Below are 19447 nucleotides of genomic sequence, written 5' to 3' on the forward strand. Positions count from 1 at the left end.
CACAAGTTTTTTAAAAACAACGGTTTTATTTCTTTCATTTCTACAGAACTTTTCTGAATTTAAAGTCCGGGAACGATCTATATAGTTGATTTTGCTGATTTTAATTTGTTAACTTGCTACGTCACAACGTCATGAGCTGGATCGTGATTTTCTTTTACATATTTCAAAACATAGGAACATGTTGGTTTTATTTTGAAGGAGCTGTCGACTGCATATTGCAAGGCGTCCTAAAAAATAAAATAAAATACCTTTTCGCGAGAAATGAAATATTTTTCGGGAGTACTAGCTAACATTGGCGAGTTCGTGAACATTCTTCGCGAATTGATAACTACGACAGTATCTATGTGAATTACCTTAAGGGGACAAATTTTGGCAAATAAGCGGATTCGCTAATTTTGGCGGAATTTATTTCGGCGAATCACAAAATTGTTCATATTTGGCTAGAATTAATATTGGCGAGTGGCGCGAGTCACAAAAAAACAACAACAGTATAACCTACAAACTTTTTGATGTTGAACGAGAAGCGTAGAATCAAGACCTCGTGGATAGCCAAAACAATGTCCATTGGACAAAAAACAGCGTAGAGAAAAAAGGAGGAGGAAAGGAAAAAAAAGAATACACCAACTATTGTAACCATTGGTTAAAGTTTGTTGAAATATTTATATTATAATGTTGCTATTTTTACCAGTTTTTATAAAAATTTCATTTTTATCGCAAAAATATTGACGAATCAAGAAAAAAATAATTTTGGCGAATGTCAAAAAAAAGTAAAATTAGCGGGAATTAATTTTGGCGAATTTTCCCCCGATTCACAAAATTTGCTAAAATCAGATTTCGTCAGTAGCACCAACGTCTTCGTTTCTTTGTTCCCTTTTAAAGAAATAAAATATTCTCATGGCATGCCGCGTTACTAGTATTTTTAAGCAACATATGCAAAAGGAGACTTAAAGAGACATTACTTGTGCGTAAGATTGTGTGTCTTAAAGTTTGATTTTGATAGGCCTAAAGCATGAGCATAAAATTTCCTAAATTCGTGTAAAGTTCAATTAAAAGTTTGTGAAAGTTTAAACTCGTAACTTTATTCTCGCCAGCTACATTTTTTGTGTCTGCGCATATACGCTTAGGGGTGGATACCATCATAGATTGTGAAAAGGAAAATGAGAAGGGATTCACAGTGCGTTAGTTTTATTAACAGTATTGAAGAAATTATCCACAACCTTCCTCTGCCTCAAACCAAAAGATCATAAATGCAAAGAAAAAAAATTGTTCTAAATTTAAGAGCATGCATAACTTACTTTAACTAAATGTTTGGCGATCCCATGTCCTCGATAAGCTGTTGGTACTTCAGTATGATACAAATCTAATGTGTTGTCTTTTACGGTGTAATCCAATAACGCAGTTCCTGAAAAAAAGGTTGCATGTGAGTTATTAAAATCCTGAAAAGTGAAATCTGAAAGATGCATTATAAATCGTAAATAAACTTATCAGGGATGCAATTCTTAACTTCCAACTTTCCAGATACCCAAAACACACAAAAAGCCAGGTGTCTCATATTTATTTCAGGGATTTAAGAAGCCTACAGTCTATGTACATTATACAATACATGACGATACAAAGACATTCCAAAGAAAGAATGTTAAAAAACAAAAACATACTTCTCTGTGACCTCAAGTTAATAATAACTATTTGCGTCCGTATGTGTCCGAAGAGTTACATATGTAGGAAAATTCAAATATTGAAGGCAGAAAAAGATTTTTATAATCGAGTTATAAATCCTTATTTTAGGAATTTACTATTAAATCACAAAGTTCAACACAAAAGGTACCTTTTTCTAAATAAACGATGAACCTGTTTTTGTCTTTCTCATGCAAAACAGTAATCTCCTGTGATTTTTCACTCATTCCAGCTGCAAATCGTAAATTTACTGGACGTTGTAGAATATGACGAACAACGTTCATTTAGTTTCTAAACAATTTGGTTGCAACTTTATGATTACAATACAATAACATCTACAAAATCCAGATCAAAAGAAGTTCATAGAGTATATAATCACACAGTAAAATGGGTTTGTCTAATAAACAGCGTGAGAATACATAAAAAAAGTTCAAGGATCATTCCAGACAACTTAGAGTATTGGTTTGTTTTAATTATTTAAGTACTCTGGGTTTGATAATGAGGAATAAAAGGATTGAAACACAGCAAGTAAAAATTTCCCTACATGATGCCCTTGACCTAGTCTGTATACAATTTTGTTACCTCCCCCGCTTGAAACATAATGTTTACTAAAATAATGTATGGCACCATGCACTACAGCGAACTGTTAAGTTGATACATACCAGTCGATTTCACAACTGAATTAATTGGAGTTATTTCTACCTGTTTTTAAGTCATTATGCTATGCTTAAACTAAGAAGTACAATTATTATTATTGTCCAAGCTATCTTCGTATGGAATATCAGGCTTTGCCTTGTCATGGTTCTAGACTGTTTAACCAACATAAACTAGTAAATTACAGTGGAATATGTGCAAAAGAATTTGAAGTTTACAGAGGAGTACCACAGGGATCAATTCTCAGTCTAACGTTATTTATACTGCTGCTAGATGACATTGATTGGTGTTTGCATCATTGTGACATCATTAAATATACACTGCTGCATTACACAGATAGTTAGCACAGAATGATCTCTCACTGAATCTCTCCCTGAATTTGTTCTATAAGTTTCAAATAATATCAGACTATCGTACGTGAGCTGTCCGGTTCTAATTATATGTTTCCAGATTATATATTTTCTGCCCTGTTTATAAACATTGAAAAGCCCTTGCAGGCTAAAAGATTTCAGATTCTTGTTCGTGTGTAATTTTGTTCCCTATACCTAAGGTCGCCAGTAGCCTGTTTTGTACAGAACTTCTACAGTGTTGTTCCGTTATTTGAAATAAATAGGTATTATCCCGTGGTATTATCTTGAACTTGAAAAATGTTTCATGTAGTACAAATGTCCAAAACGTGATTTGTGAAAGTTAATACTTTAACAATACAGCACTACACTTAACATTCATAAGAAAGAAACGAAGACGTTTTAGCATATCCATCTATTAAATATCATTGCTTGTGGTGTAGCGATATTTTGGAAAATTTTATTATACCTGTGACATGACTAAAATCTTTATCAATTTTAAGTAAAAACAAAAAAAGAAGGTTACGTTCATCGGTTTAGAATTAACAATAGAGACTAAATCCAAAATGCGATTCTGTGATATTACTATTTAGACTAGGGTGAACACAGCAAAGTCTAAAATCATGATTAGTAGCATTGCAGCCAAGTGTGACCTTGTAGTTGGAAAGTGGCCTTGTGGAGTTTGCAGGAAAGGGGTTGGTAGTAACTCAATTTTTTGTCAGACTTGCAAGCATTGGGTACATAAAAAGAGCTGACATTCAGTTTGTATGCAAGCGTTGGAAAGGTGAGATTAAAGAGAATGAAGTATTTCCAGCTTTAATGATGTACAACAGTGGCTCATTAGAGATATTTGAGAACTTCTGTTACTTAGGGGGGTGTTGGAAGAAGTGTTACTTGCAGGATAGGTTCTGCTTGGAAAAGGTTCAGAGAGTTACTTCCTTTGTTGACTAGCAGAGTCTTGTCAATTGAGGTAAAAGGTAGGTTGTATGAGGCCTATGTAAGAAGTGTTATGTTGTACGACATGGGCAGTGAAGTAGGAAGATCTTGACCGTTTAGAAAGAAATGAAATGAGAATGGTTAAGTATATGTGTAACGCCAGTCTGAGAGACAGAAAGGGTTCAGATGAGCTAAGAAGCAGGGTAAGTATCTGTAGAATTAAAGATGTTATCCAGATAAGAATATTAGATTGGCTGGGACACTATCGCCGTTCTTCGTTCTTTAACTTTCTAAAAAATCATTTCTATCACCGCTTTTCATTTTTAAACTTTTAAAATACAATCTAAAAAAAAACATTTCTATCGGCGTTTTTCGTTTTTAAACTTTTAAAATGCGATCTAAAAAAACATTTCTATCGCTGTTTTTCGTTTTTAAACTTTTGAAATGCGATCTAAAAAACATTTCTATCGCCGTTTTTCGTTTTTAAACTTTTAAAATGCGATCTAAAAAAACATTTCTATTGCCGCTTTTCGTTCTTAAAATTTGAAAAGGCGATATAAAAAACATTTCTATCGCCGTTTTTCGTTCTTAAACTTCTAAAACACGATCTAAAAAAGCTTTTCTATCAAAATTAAAGTTTCAATCTTTGTTAAAATATAATAATTTCTATCGCTTAAAAGTTTTATTTAACCCGCGCAATTGATAACATTTGCAATTATGCTATTGGGAATAGTTATGTTAACACTATTTAACAATAGTTATGCGCAGTTATAATAAGCTATTTTTTCCTCAATAATATTTTGTTTATTACGCGCAAGTTAATGACTTACAAGAACAAAAGACAAACAACTACTGTCTCCGAGAAAAAGGTGTGAAACTTGAGCGTACACGTACGCTTACATCTGGACTGTACTGTAGATCAGATTGGAAGAGGGTCATGAATATACCCCGTCCAACCCATGCTAGCATGGAAAACGGACGTTAAGCCGAGAATGATGATGATGACTAACCAGGAAACCCGGAGTCGAAACGCTGGGTTAAGCCACAAGTAACTGTGTTACCTGGCGTTGAACGCCTGAAAGAGCGATTAATATGAAGTGTAAACTGTGCCACACATCTAGGTGAAGCGCTTTAGTACAGCATGTCATAAATTGAGTGAGGCGCAAAACATTATGGTGTTTCAAGTGTAATATATTTTTAAAAAAATAACTTTTCATAACTTTAGCTGAAATAAAAACACAGTTTACAACTCATTGCTCCCCCGTTATAGCAAAAACAGTTGACCAACCTTTTTTATTTTTCGGAGAACGTTCCTGCTAAAAGTTCAAACATACTCTGGGCTGAGGGATTAGTACAGGCAAACAATGACACATATCCATATAGACATAATACCTTTTTTTTAAAAAAAACCTTATCGTAACTTCGGATCAACAGAAACTCAGAAAACAGCCATCATTAACATTGGACTGAGCGGTTAGTACAGGTAAACTGTATTGTCAATGCCTTTAGGCGTAATACCCTTTTCAAAAAAACTTTTTTACAACCTCAATTTAAATAAGAACACGGGAAAAACAGTCTGTTGTTACCCTGTCCAGCTAAAAAAATCACTCAGCAATTCTATTTTGTGGAGTAAGTTTTCATGACACTAATAATAGTGTTGCTACCTACTAACTGCATTTAGCACAAGAAATATTGATTAAGAATTTTGTTGTAGCTAGCTAAACTGCATTTGGCTACTTTTACTCTTCAACCAGAAGTAGCTAAAGAGCTAGCTAGAAAAGAGCCACAACCCCAACATAAAAATAAATAATAATAAACCAAACTTTAAAATAATAAGAAAAAATAAGGCTAGCTGGCTAGCTGGCTTCAGCAGGATGCTGCCTTGAAATCTACGTTAGCTAGCTAAAATCTTGAAATTGTTTTGTTTCAGATTAACACATGGCTTGAAAACGTGATGATATTTTCATCTTAATATGTGAAAACATTGACACAATGAAGAGAGTATCTTCAACGTTAATAGAACTGAAATTTAGACAGTCAAATAATTATACTGACCGAACCAAATATTCCTCTTCCTTCAAAAAAATTTTGATTTACAGCTTGGTGAAGAAGGCGAGCATAACAAATATGGCGTCCTTGAACTCGGTCCCTCGAAAGAAACGACTCATAACTTAACCCCTAGAGCTCGTTAAAAACATAACTGGAAACGAAAATTTGAAGAAGTATCTAGCATAGCTCATCAAATAATATTAAAATAACAGTCTATAAAAATATTTGTGATTAAAATTGTAACGCAGTCTTTACTTTTTGCCAATTTCACGAATACCAAGATACGCACACAGCCGGCGTAGCGCTAGGTCACAGGGTGAGGTCGGACTTTAATGTCGTGACATTACGGCAATCGGTTAAAATGAAGGAGAAGGAGAAGAAGAAGGAAACGACCGCTCATTTAAATAAGATTTCTGATACATCCGAAATCTTAATAATCTGGGCAACGTTCATAATTTGGGCACAACATATTGCCGCCAATGGTATATGTAAAAAAATTACCAAATACATAAGTTGTGGCGTGACGTATTGTTTTTGCGCATGCACATGCACAGACAGGGAAAAATTGTAAACAACAATCTGTGATATAGCTATTTAAAATAAAATATTTAGTTGAAAAATACACTGATGCCAAAATTCGTAAATTCTGCTCTAAAGAGAAAGCGAAATAACATCACAGTTTTTTGCCTTGGACTTATATTCAAAAACATATAATCAGTAAAGAAAAATTAGTCTTTTTTCCTGGAATCGTTCAGTAAGCCAGCTTTCAGTTAACTCCATGTGACTCTACATAAGTATAGACCACTTTCCGTGTGACTAAGTTGTTTTGATTTCATTTTGAAAACAATGGACATGCTCGCACTTTTTTGTAGATAAAAAAACAGAACTCATACAGGGTAAAAGGCAACAAACATCTGGCACCCTGTTGTGGTTGTTTGTTGTTGATCCTTCTGCTAGGTATCTTTTTTTTTTCTGCAAAGTAAACTATTTTTAGGTCAAGCGAGGCGCATTTAGGGCGATTTTTATCTACGTTGCTATGTACATATATGCCATACGTCAAAATCTTTACTTGTTTTCTTTATTTGCAAAGTCAGCACGTCCACTTTAATGCTTGAAAACTGGTCATTTCTCATCTAGCTATATAGCTAAGTACATTATTGAAAGATTCCTGTTTAGTACTTTACCTTATTTTTAGTTTTAGACTGTCATTTTGTTTTAACAGTCACACCTCTTCTCTTTCTCTCCTTGGAAAATCTTTTGTTGTTCTTTTTGTGTTGTGTTATTGTTTGTTGTTGTCAGTACAGCTACAGGATCTTTCCCCAATCAGGTAATTCTACCCTGATTGTTTGTTTATTTGTTTGACACAACCGTTAGCTAGCCAGCTAGCTGTTTCTGTATATAGTAGTTTAAATTTAGCTAGCTAGACTCACTATTTTTGAGAGATATAGCTATACCCTGCCAACTGTTTACACAGGAGGGACAACAAAAGTGAATCTCTCTCTCTCTAGATACTTCTCGAGTTAAGCTAGCTATATTATAAATTTAATGAATATAAATTTCTTTGTTCTGTCATTGGTTTTTAAGCTCCCATGCTATTGAAATTTCTGCCCAACCCAACCAGACAGCATGATATATATGAGTGGATCACACGTGCAAGGTCTTTTAAAAAATGGTGCAATTTTAAATCTCCTACATGACTAAGTTTTACTTGTCTCTCTGGGTATCTTTTGAATCATTATATTGCATCCTCCAACACAGCACGGATAAACAGGCATTGTAGCTATCTATTCTAAAATATAGTTATAATTATGAGCCATCATTACTGGTTGTTCGGAAATTTGTTTATTTTGTCCTCAGTAACAATGCAATTTTAAGCTAAAAAATTTGCAGTTTTTTCTATACCAGCAGAGAAATTGAAAACATGGGGTACTTAAATCAGGGTATTGTTTGGGGTAGTTTTTGTGGTGGTATATTTATTCTACAGACCAGATAATTATGTGCTTGCTGACCAATTTTGCAGAGGGAAACCCTCACAATAATTTTACATGTAAATAACTTAAAAAAGGCTTCCCCCATTCAAGGTTTCCACAGCAAATTTACTGGTCATAATGTTCCCATGTCAATGGCCAAATAACATGGAAACAAGGCTAGCAACTATTTTTAAATGTAAATAACTTTAAAATTAGGCTTTTTTTGTTCTGTCAAATTTTCTCCTTATGAAGTTGTCTGTACAATGACCAAATAACATGGAAACAAGGCTATGGCTGTTTAAGAGTTTTAATATGCGAACTAGATTTATATTATAATCTACTAATTGATAAAGCCTGTGGAAAACCCATCATTTGAATTTTGATGACGTAAACAATGACTTGTCCATACACAAAGAGTTTTCAGAAATTTATTTGGCCATTGCTTTCAATGTCTAGAGCAGGAAAAGCTGATCTAGATAATGTATAGGATCATGTACTTTCAACCAACAATTAGGAGATTTAAGGATATAAAAATTTTGCTGACATCAGCAAAGACAAACCAATGTACCAAAAAATTTGTTCAGCAATTGGCTATTGTGTAGAGCTTGAAACACTGCTCAAAAAAATGTATAGGATTATGTACTTTTGGCGAACAGTTAAATAGATATTGGGGTTTTAAAATATTTCACACGTCTGTTCCAAAACAAATGGTATGACCCAGCTTTGGTAAACGTACCAAATTTGGTCCTCAGTGGCCCCTGGTTACCTATGTTAAAGATGACATTAGTTATTTCCAGCCGTTTTCAAGATATATATAATACCTTAAACTTAAAAATGCAATGCAACAACTTCACTTATCTTAATATACTTTTCTTTGATGTTATTATTGTTTTAACATCAAAGTTTGATAAATTACAGAAAAATTCTACAGGCCTTGTTTTAAAGATGTGTTAAAGAATATTGTAAAAAATATAACCAATTTTGCAAAAGTCACAAACAGACAAACAAACAGACAGATGGTAGCTTCATATTATTATAAAAGTTAAGGGAATTAAGGCAGAGTGCATTCTTATATTCTTAATTTTTTCATGTTTAATTGTGTTCAAGCATATATATAAGCATGTATATTTGTATTATAGTTTCAATTGCTTGAAAGTACCTTCTCTTTGGATTCATTGTTTTATTGTCTATAGAACTGTATAATGTTGTGTTACATTTAGATATTGACAAAACAACTTATTGCTGATTGTAAAGATAAAGAACAAAGTCATGGTTTGTTTTTTTGTTGTTGTCTTTACATTCTTTTTAAATCTATATATACCAATAAAATCTATCTAATTCTAAATCAAATTTATGGCCGAGGAAATTTGATTATCTGCTTTGAGTAACTACACACATTTCGCTTTTTGAGCTTGTTTATTGATAATGTATATTTAAAACAGTGCATTTTTGCCATTTTCCATTATTTTCCATTCCATATTTAAAAAAGATCTCTTCATAATAAATTTGCCAATATTTATTATTTCAATCATTTGTTTTTATTTATATTATTTTTTCGTTGTTAATGGTACAAAATTAACATTATACATTTAAAGTATTTTTTAAAGGATAGTTTTTACTTCTGCCTTAAAAGAAAATAATTTAAAACTGAGGACATTGATATTTTTAGTTCATAAAATGCAGGTGTAGTGTATTTGTATTTGAAAGTGAATTAAACACGCTGCATACTATGTTTTCAAGGATATCATCGCCCAAAACAGATAATCATTTTTTTAAGTACACCATCAATGTAATGTTGGCAAAAAATATAAATTTGGTTATCAGTGAAAAATATGTAATTTTTATCCAGAAAAATATTTTAACTCTCAAGAATAATTTTTACAGAACCGTAATAAAAACGTTGAGTGGAATTATATTAGTTTTTTTTTTACAGAATTTCTCTTTTTTTATATTTAAATTTTCATTTTTTACATTTATAGTTCAGTTTTAATGTGTTTGATAACCTTCCACTCACATTCAACACACAATACAAATGTTATTCAGTGTCGATGTTAGCAGGTAATGAAAGAGATGATGTTGAGAAGGGTGGAAAAAGTATGTACAATAACATATATACATAATTTTTACTAATACTCAGTGCTTGTTTTTTTATTAAGGATAACATTTTTATCCCTATTACTCAATGTTGTCATATAAACTTCACTTGTTAACTAAATATTGCTTTGACAATGTTTTTCCCTAAACAATTTTACTCAAGAAGGTCAGGTAAATTTTTATTTTAGCAATAGAAGGTTAAGGAAAATAAAAATAAAAATCAGCTGGTAGCCCTGTTTATTATTTGATACATTTCTATGTGGAATTGATATAGGATCATGTATAGCAAGTCTATATGCAAACAATGAAAATCTCTTTCACTAGTAATGGACAAAATTTAGGGAACTTACCCTTCTTTCTCTTTTTAAAGCTAAACTCAACAGATTTAATTTTTTTCATTATACTACGAAATCACTATTTTACTCTTTAGTTATTCTGCCACCATCAGCTCTAGACCTTCTCAGTAAGTATCACAAAATATGGTTACCTACCTATTTTTAAAGTAGCTTGTATGTTCTCATCTCAATTTGTTTTCTCAGCAAGATTAAATATAGTATATCCAATGTTGTTCAAGATAACGAATACGCGCCAAAAACGTTACACCCATTGTGGAGTGCTGGAATTTGTTGCAGATGAAGGGAAAGCATATATTCCACATTGGGTATGTTCTACTTATCAAAAGTAACATGCTTTCAGTTCATGCTAGTCAAGGATTATGTTTGTTTATTTAGATGATGCAAAATTTATACCTCAGTGAAGGAGACCTCATAAATATTCAGAGTGCATCTCTTCCTGTGGCAACTTTTGCACGCTTTCAACCTCAAACAGTTGATTTTCTAGATATCACTGACCCAAAAGCAGTGTATCTTTTCACATTTTGTATAAAAATGCAATCCTTTTGATGAAATGCTCTTTTTATTCCTTTTCTTTTTAAGCTTTTTGCTCCAAAGTCTTATAAGAAAGTTTTTTAGTGTAGTTTGAGTACTAGCATACAGTCCAAATTTTTTTGGTTTTTTATTAAAACTTTTTTCTTTTTACTTTCTTTTCTTTTTGCACAGATATCCAAATTTTCTTAACAGCTTACAGCTTAGAAAATGTGTTGCGTTTATTTGCGTGTTTAACAAGAGGAGATGTGCTTGCTATCAAATATAATGAAAAGGTAAATTGGTATCGGTGCTTGTAACCAAGGTTCATAGCATCTAGCAAAGTCAGGGTGGCAGAGAATGTCAAGGGAATTTTTATTTTTTTATTGCATGGTTGGTGACAGTCAGGGAAAGATTTTTTGCTCTCAAAGATTTTTGAAACTTGTTTCATGTTTTTGATAAGTGACAAGTTTATAATATTTTATTTTATTTTCCAAGTTATCTATTTATTTTGATAATTTTGTTGATGTTCAGTTTAAATGGTAAGTTCCAATTTTGATGCCAGCATGAGGGCCTTATATTTGCTTTTCATGAAGACAGGAAAAATAGCATCTGATGACACCTACTGGTCAGGGAAAGGCAGGCATTTTCATTTTGATAAGTGTTATGAACCCTAATACGCATTTCTTATTTATTACTTTTGTTTTATACGAATTCTTTTATTTAGATATACGAGTTGTTAGTTCTTGAAACAAAACCAGAAAATGCTGTTTCTATTATTGAATGTGACATGCAGGTAAATTAAGAGGAGTATGAAATAGGCTGTTGATGTTTTCAAACAAGTGCAAATTGTCAAACGTATTCAAAAACATCTTTAACTGCAAGTGTGTGTACCTCATCAGGATTAGACAGCAATTTTATATTTTCCCATCCCTTGCAGCAGTGTGTGATCAAATTACGAAAGTAGCGAATTAAGGCAATGTCTTTTTCTTGTTAGGTTGATTTTGCACCACCTGTGGGCTATGTTCCGCCAGAGAGACAGCCGCAAAAAATGCAAACAGAAACAGATGGAGAAGTAAGTCTTGACACTTTAGATGTTTGATGGTAGCAATTCAAATGTTCGTGGAAATATCAAAAATATATTTGCATACATGTGGCATAACTTTTATTGTTTACTTTTAATCACTTCTACCTTTGTGCAAATCGGCATTTCGTGGGCATTAATTCAAATCCAAATCCATCTCCTCACTGATAGAAAACCTTTTCTATAAGTCAGGAGATGCGATCTATGGAATAGAAATATAGAGTGACTTCGTTTCTTCTTATAGCCATCGTTGGAAGGTATACCAGAAAAATATATAAACAGAGGTCAACAGGTATGTTTACTAATTTTTCAAGGAAGTAATTTAATGACTTCTTCGCTTTTGCTTTGTTTTTGTTTTATCTGTTGTTTGTGTGTGATTACTGATGAAGTTTTGGAAATTTATTTTAAACGAATCTCAATCTTAAACTTCATATAGTTAAAATAAAGTCAACTTGATTAAGAGGGGGAGGGGTGGGAGTGAGCTAGATTTTAGAAAATCTCCAATCATAGACATAAATTAGTGCAAAGAAGGGCGGATTTAAAAGTTCGTAACCACAAGCAATCGAGAAAGCCGTTTCTATGTAAGTAACACGCATTCTGAATTTGTCAATTTTCCCTTGTCAATGTAAACAGCAAAAACTGTTGTTCTATAATACGAACATCGCGGAAAGTTAGCGCATTTTCGACGTGACCAACACCTCAGCCAAATTTTAAAAAAAGTGTTAGTGTACTAGCCAAGTGATTCTGTTTGATTTTCGATATTAGCCAAAAAAGAACCTTTCGCACAAATATGTCTTGAATTGTAGTTTTTCTCCATAAATCGCAATTTTATTTGTTAATGCACTATCCTTAAAATGAATCTACACTTTAACGTGTGTGCTAACGATTTGAAATGCGAAAACAATATTTATCCTTTGTAGCTCTTTCCAGGAAGTGGCAATCGGCTAGATGGTAAGAAGAAGAAATCGAAAGACTCTATGGATGGAAATTCTCCTGTAAAACCATCGATTATAAAAAGGTTTGTGCTTTGTTACTGACATTGTGGTGTTGTTAACAATGAAAAAAGACAAATAAAAAATTCATTTAATACTCTCGAGATTTTAGGGAACTGTTTAATAAAATATTTCTGCCGCTGTTGTTGTTTGGAATATCTCCGAAGCAGTAAAAAAATACCATTTCAGGATGCAACTTTCTCAAATTCAAATTTATAAACAGTCTTGATATCTTTACTTTCAAATTTTTATAGATGTTCTTGCATGATTAAGCAACTAATTCAGCAGATTGTACATAAGGCATGGAAATGTCATGATTTATTTCCAAACTTCTTTGACCCTATTCCTATATAAATGAAACTATAAAAAAGCTTTTTGGGTAAAAATATCTAAAAAAATACGCTGGGGTTATCCTGGAGGATGAAATAAAATACAAAATGTCTGTTGTGTATATTGCCATTTATCGTTATTTGTTACATTTAGAGGAATTCCTGATCTAAATTATAAAGTGGGAATGATTGAATTTAAACGAAAGATATTGAAACCCATCAATAAACAGGTAGTTGATCTACACATGCACACATTTAAAACATTTGGATGTGTAGCTTCCATTTTCCTGTCAATTCAAGCCAGTACCATCATAGCCGTCTTTTATACATCATGAATAAAGCGAAAGGGTTATTGAACGTACCGTAGCTATTATTTTCCTACAAGGATCACTTGTTAACTCAAACCACGGATGACTCTAACGTCCGTTGTCTCTGAATACTTCCTATCTATTTACCTTCTTTTTTTGGGTGGCTTTAGATTGCTGAAGAAGAGACATTCACGGCGTTTGGTGGCGAGGGGAAGTTACTAAGAAAGAAAAGATGAACGTAGCCGCTATAGAAAATTTCCACCTGTTAAATATCTTGTTGTTTTCTTTTTTTAAAACAAGCGGGTCATGTTAGAAAAGAAAAGAAGTTCAGTTAATTAAAAAAAGGTTTTTGTTTTATATGATTGGGGGGAGTGGGGGAGGGCGGAGAAGGAGGAGGGGGAGTTGGAAGCAAATTTTACATGGCTAACCTCACAAATATTGAGGGACATACCCTGCCTATTATTTCTAGGAATGGCCATGGCTTGATAAACCTTGCTTGGATAGCGAGTGCTGGAAAAAATTACAGTCTCCACTACTCCAGAAAACGCTCTGCAACATCCAACGGTCCACACAGTATGTCATCATCCCCATTCCTCTCGCATGGCTGTGACTATGGTAACATATTGAATCGTCGCTAAGGGGCATCGGGCCCTGGTCTCCTGAACAAATTGTGAGGGTTACAACAACTAAGCTACAGCCTCAAAAGCTACAGCGCCGCAATGCCAAATCAGTATTTTCTTTTTTTAAACGGTCACTTTTTTCTTAAAATTTTACTTAACGTGTAAATCCCAGACTAATTCAAGAGTTACTTAATCAAATTGCATCTCTTTAAATATTGAGGATTTAATAGTTTAAGATTGTTTTGATCACGACAGGCAATTCCCTGAATATAAACCTTTGTTCCTGCTTCTATATTTACAATTAAATTTGACACAGCTTCAATATAGAAAAAACAATTGGAAGCAATAATATGGTGGCCTCCTCTAAAATCCTCTATTATCGTCTAAAAAGTTAAAAATGTGACCAAATCTCCTTTTTAACTCATCTATTTGTTTCAGTAACACTAATAATAATTTAATAGTTTCACTTGCTTTTTTCATTGGACAGATAAAGAAATATTCTAATGGTTTTGCATAGCTTGTTGAGCCTACTTTTAGTCTAGAAATTAGTTTGCATTTAGTTATATCCTGATATATCTACCATTAAGTATTTATTTGTTTTTCTATAGAAAAGTTGAAATAATGACTAAATACAAGAGTAAATTTCAGGACTCGTGGCTCATATTGTAGAGGAATTTAAAGACTAGATGGACAACCGCCATCAACTGTCAACACTTCTCTATGTTAATAATAGCTGTATTCTGTCTGTCTCCGCATGAAAAACGTCGTGTTACGGGAACACGAAATATGCGATATTTAAAGGCCGACCTATTGGATTTTCCATAAGTAACCGACTTTTTAGCCGTATTTTCTATGTCTGTTTAAAATGGTAGCTAATTTTTCTTTGTTTTTTTTTACACGTTTATAGAAACCAGGAGGTTATAAAAATGAAAAACCGCATTATAATGGCACTCAAAATTATAGTAATAACCCCCATTCAAGTAAATTTCAATATTTCATGCTAACAGGCGCACGGATGCACGAAATAGCGATGCGGGAATATGTAGGATGAGTGAACCCCCTTCAACTTCCACGTGGTTTGAAGTTCCACACGCTTTGTGGTAGAGTGTTCGCTTCCAGTATGTGGAAGGTCTTGGGTTCAAACCCCCGGCTGAGTCATGCAAGAGACTATTAAAGTGTGAATCGGTCCTTTTCTAATTAACTCTGCTTAACGTTCAGAATTAGAATAGGAATCGATATCTTCAGCTGTGGTCTAGTTGAGCGAATGTTGTGCTTGCATAGCAAATAGGAGCTTTAAATACACTAGGGCTCCCTTCGCCAGTCCCTTCACATGCGCCTTATTGATAACATTACTATTAGGAACTGGCGAATTTATCATGGGTAAATAATGTTATAAATAATAATAGGGCGCCGTTGATAAGATGAAAGAGTTTCAGGACACACAGAGAAGGCACGCACAAGCAAAAAAGACAGGCAGATACAGTTATTTATACAAACATAATTTACAGATTTCATTTTTAGTATAATTTAAAGTTGAAAAAATATATTACATATAAATAAAAAATCAATGTTCTTGTTTCTTTGTTTGTTTTTTAATTGGATGAAGGCACTCTATTAATCCCCACATTACACGCCTCGGCGAACCTGTTTTCAAAATGGCGACGAAAACAACTGTGGAGAAAACTATTACACAGAAACAAATGTTTAGATGTCAAAGTCTTCTGCTCGAGTTTTGAGCATCTGATATGGTCATGCTCCAGTTTTAATAAACGAACATTTTTTCTGTCTATCTTGTTTAAGTCTGTTATGTTTTATATACCGTTCATGACGTATCGACGTTGATCGCTGACATGCACATTATTGTGGCCGCTTTTAACAAGCTTTTCTCTTTAAACAGTTTATAAACAACAATTTTAAAAGAATGGAAAAAAAACTTTTGCTTTATTGAACCTCTAATAGTCTAATACGAATGAGTCCTTTTTTTAATAACAGATAAACGTAATTATAGAATTTCAATGGGTGGCCCACTGACTACGACTATACACTAATAAAGTTGTTTGAACTTTTGCCAATTCTGTAATCGTGCGTGGATGATTCTACACGAAGCTCTTTTAAGAACTGAACAATAAAGCGATAAACTTCACAGCATACAAACATTTCATAGTTGTGCCAAGTGGGCTTTTCAATCTACATGTGAAAGGTGGTTATATGTCTTGCTAGATGGCTTGGATTGTTAAATGCACGTGTACATTTCCCACATTGATACGGCCGATGGCCAGTATGAATAAGCATATGTCGATGAAGATTGCCCGAGATGGAGAAACCTTTGTCGCAATACTTACAAACAAACGGACGCTCTCCTGTGTGGCTGCGGAAATGAACTTCAAGGGCGCTTCTTTTATTAAACGCCATTAGGCATTTTTTACATTTATGCGCTTTATCGCCATTATGACTTTTCAAATGTCGTAAATGAGATGACTGGTCGTAGAATGATCTGGCACAATATTCACATTTATAGGTTCTCTTTCCCTTATGAGTTAGCCTGTGTCTCCTTGACGCGTCTTCGTTAGTGAACTGTTTGTAACAGTACTCGCATTGTAAATTTAGGATATTTTTACGAGAGTTCACTGCACGCTTTCTCGTTGGTGCAGAAAAACCACGTGACGGGTCATCGCTCATGTTGAAATCGCTCTCTGACGTCATTGTAACGGAGCCATCAGTGGAACTATCCCTTTGTAAATTCTGTATGAAAGTTGTGTGGTTAACATGTGGTCTTTTTCGAAGCTTATCACGTAATTTAAAGCTGTGTTTCGATTTGTTAACTTGGTTAACCGCTTCCCTTAACGCTTTTGGACTTACTCCTCGGTAAAAAAATTTTAAATATTGAATTTCAGATTCCGAACATACATTTTGTAAGCCAGCTGTGGTGCTGATCAGGTAGTCTTTATAACACTGTTCAAATGAATTCCTTGTTGACGATGAGTGCTTACTTAACGACGACACCTTGTATTTAATTTGACTACTTCCAGTGAATGAAAATATCTTGTCAGCATGTCTGTTGTCACTGTTCTCAATACATTGACTGTCATCGTTGTTGTTGTTATGAACATCCATGTCATTTCTTTTCGTAATTCTGCATAATAAACTAGCCTCAGAGTTTGGGCTAAGTAGAGAATGGGTTTGTTGTTCCTGTGTTGATAACATACTTTCACGTTCAGTGGAAGGTTCAGTAGATGAATATTTTAACTTGACATCGCTGGTGTGTCGGATCACCGAAGCACGCGGAATAAACAAGGACGAAGTTTTACGCTTTTTAAAAATCGACGAGTACGCTTCCATGTTTATCTCTTCCTAAAAAAACTTTTTTTTCACTCTGGGAGTTTAAATGCTTTTATGAGTTACGCAACTTTACGTTGTTGAAACTAATATCACCATTTACAATATTTATAAAGGATTATTCCCTGTGTGTTGGATTATATAAATTTTAAAAAGAACTTTCTTCTGTTATGTTTTAATCTAGTATTAATTTACTTAGGCACTTACGTTTAAGTCCTCGAGAATTGGATGTTGATGTAACCAAATTTTAACCAATAAAAAGAAAGTCATATAAAGCAAACTTTTTAACGTTTATTTTCTTTTTACTCGGCTTTTTATTGTGGTAGAGGAACTTACCGAAAAGTGTGTTGTTTTTACTACTCAGTTCTGATTGGAAGAGAATTTTTGTGCAAAAATGCTAGAAGTTTTAAATATAATGTGGGGAATGTGGTCAGTATATGTTTACTTTCCCCTCCATTTTAAGCCTTCAGCTGTATAAGCTTATAAGCAAGCAACATATATCAACAACATAGAAATTTCATCTTTATGCTTGTGTACTAAGCACGTATTGAATCCAGTAAACATGCCCTGAGTCGTATAATCTATGCAACTCCAGGTGATTCCCTTTGATATAAACATTTCCACGTGACTATATTTTGTCTGATTTCGTTTAAAGCTGTTTTTAATGAACGTGTTTTTTATAATGGCTCTGGTGGTACAGTATTTAGTGAAAAGTGGGTTGTTAAAGCACAAAATAAGAGATTATAGATTTTACTAAGTATTGGTTTTTCTGCAGTAGACCCACAACTTTGATCCCAGGGCTATTAGGGTTTCATACATTTTGTTATTACTATTTCTCTAATACAGATTATAGAAAAGAAAAAACAACTTTTTAAAAATGAGTCAAGGTGGAGTGTTTTCTCTTAGACCAAAACATGTTTTACGCAGGGCAGGAAAGTTAAGCGTTTGACGCGCTTGCATGCTACTCTTTACTACACTGCGCGATTACGGAATTAGGATACCATCTTTAATTTATTGCGGTGAAACTTTAAATCCTCCGTACTTGATAGAAAAGCCTGACAAGGTGTAATAATTCCCTAGGTCTTGTTTTGTATCAAAATTTTATGAATCTAAATCTAAACAAGATAAGAAATCTCATCCCTAGGGCAAATTAGTTTTTGGCGTTTGGGCGAAAGCAGAAGTTTTGGGAACAGAGTTTGGTCTGCTCAAAATCGTCACCAGGGCTCATTTACGCCTATGATATTCTGATGACGCAGCTATTACGGTTTCGTATCGTCGGAATATTATTAGTGTGAGTGAGGCCTAGTGACAAGATTGAGGATTGCTACATTCGGCGGAGAGGGTTCCACAGATAGAGACATGATTCAAATAAATTTCGCAACTTGGTTTAAGCATTTCATACTTGCAAAATTTGTTAATATAGTTCTTTTCCACCTCGTTCCCAGGGCTTTTTAGTCGTTTTCTGACGTCATCTCCGAATAATAAAGAAACGAAAAAGACCCTGGAAACGAGGTTAAGTATATTTTAGATCTGCTTACGTTTTAAGAATTCTAAAGCTTAACGTTATGTCGTAACAGAGTTTTTTTCGCTATATAAGTCTTAAAAACATAATACGATATCAGACCATTCCCCTTTATCAGAGTTGTTTAAGATAAACTTTAATATCAACGAACTTTGGGCACAAGAATGAATCTACGCCTCCAGACCCTCATACATCAATGAAAAAAAAATCGTTCTTTAGAAGTCAAAATAAGTACAGTACAACAATCATTTTCAGTCTCCCCAGGTTTTATATTCTTCTACCCTACTACCTAAAACAAAAATGTTTCTGCTAAGCAAAGTTTAATTCTTTTAGGCCTGATTATTTTTTAAAAATGTTTCTTTGCGTAACTGTGGAGGGAAAAAGGGTAATATGGGAATCCCTAATGGCTTTACGACTTTGGAGTAGAATGTTTTTCGGTTTTTTTGCCAAAAAGGAAAAACCTCTTCAAGGAGAACACCTTTCTAAAACAAACAGTATCTGGTCCCTTAAGTCTCCGTCCGCCCAAAAAAAAAAACCCTTAATAAAACTCGAATAGAACAGCATAATCACAGCTGGCTAGTAAGCTCTGCTCTCTGCACAATCTACGTTTGTAGCCAAAATCTTAAAAAAGGTTTGTTTTAGATTTATGCATAACTAAAAAACATGATA

At 33.6% G+C, this 19447-nt stretch overlaps 3 protein-coding genes across 3 annotated transcripts; 1 reads left to right on the forward strand and 2 right to left on the reverse strand.

The window, feature by feature from the left end:
* Positions 1 to 6: 6 nt before the first annotated feature.
* LOC130624084 (protein NATD1-like) lies at positions 7 to 2773 on the reverse strand. The gene is made up of 3 exons (XM_057439651.1): positions 1826 to 2773; positions 1296 to 1402; positions 7 to 227 (listed from the first exon to the last, which is right to left on the reverse strand). The coding sequence occupies exons 1-3, from the start codon at positions 1956 to 1958 to the stop codon at positions 117 to 119; spliced, it is 351 nt and encodes a 116-aa protein (XP_057295634.1). The 5' UTR covers positions 1959 to 2773; the 3' UTR covers positions 7 to 116.
* A 3743-nt stretch (positions 2774 to 6516) lies between these two features.
* LOC130624081 (ubiquitin recognition factor in ER-associated degradation protein 1-like) lies at positions 6517 to 13570 on the forward strand. The gene is made up of 13 exons (XM_057439649.1): positions 6517 to 6617; positions 8851 to 8902; positions 9610 to 9724; positions 10155 to 10187; positions 10264 to 10385; positions 10456 to 10586; positions 10811 to 10883; positions 11315 to 11383; positions 11585 to 11662; positions 11916 to 11963; positions 12592 to 12689; positions 13147 to 13222; positions 13471 to 13570. Exons 2-13 carry the CDS (start codon positions 8900 to 8902, stop codon positions 13534 to 13536), a joined length of 912 nt encoding a protein of 303 aa, XP_057295632.1. The 5' UTR covers positions 6517 to 6617; positions 8851 to 8899; the 3' UTR covers positions 13537 to 13570.
* Positions 13571 to 15381: 1811 nt separating this feature from the next.
* On the reverse strand, positions 15382 to 17332 carry LOC130624080 (zinc finger protein 85-like). The gene has a single exon (XM_057439648.1). The coding sequence runs from the start codon at positions 17257 to 17259 to the stop codon at positions 16108 to 16110; it is 1152 nt and encodes a 383-aa protein (XP_057295631.1). The 5' UTR covers positions 17260 to 17332; the 3' UTR covers positions 15382 to 16107.
* Between the last annotated feature and the right edge of the window lie 2115 nt (positions 17333 to 19447).

The sequence above is a fragment of the Hydractinia symbiolongicarpus genome, chromosome 13, assembly GCF_029227915.1.
Source record: "Hydractinia symbiolongicarpus strain clone_291-10 chromosome 13, HSymV2.1, whole genome shotgun sequence".
Classification (NCBI taxonomy): Eukaryota; Metazoa; Cnidaria; class Hydrozoa; order Anthoathecata; family Hydractiniidae; genus Hydractinia; species Hydractinia symbiolongicarpus.

Bases quoted from the DNA above. Each gene is read 5' to 3' on its own strand.
- LOC130624084 (XM_057439651.1), bottom strand. From the start codon at position 1,958: ATGAACGTTGTTCGTCATATTCTACAACGTCCAGTAAATTTACGATTT. The intron at 1,403-1,825 runs GTACCTTTTGTG...CCTTTTTTTCAG, and splicing joins CATCGTTTATTTAGAAAAAG to GAACTGCGTTATTGGATTAC. The intron at 228-1,295 runs GTAAGTTATGCA...TTTATTTTTTAG, and splicing joins TCGCCAAACATTTAGTTAAA to GACGCCTTGCAATATGCAGT.
- LOC130624081 (XM_057439649.1), top strand. The intron at 10,884-11,314 runs GTAAATTGGTAT...TCTTTTATTTAG, and splicing joins CTATCAAATATAATGAAAAG to ATATACGAGTTGTTAGTTCT. The intron at 13,223-13,470 runs GTAGTTGATCTA...GGGTGGCTTTAG, and splicing joins TGAAACCCATCAATAAACAG to ATTGCTGAAGAAGAGACATT.
- LOC130624080 (XM_057439648.1), bottom strand. From the start codon at position 17,259: ATGGAAGCGTACTCGTCGATTTTTAAAAAGCGTAAAACTTCGTCCTTG.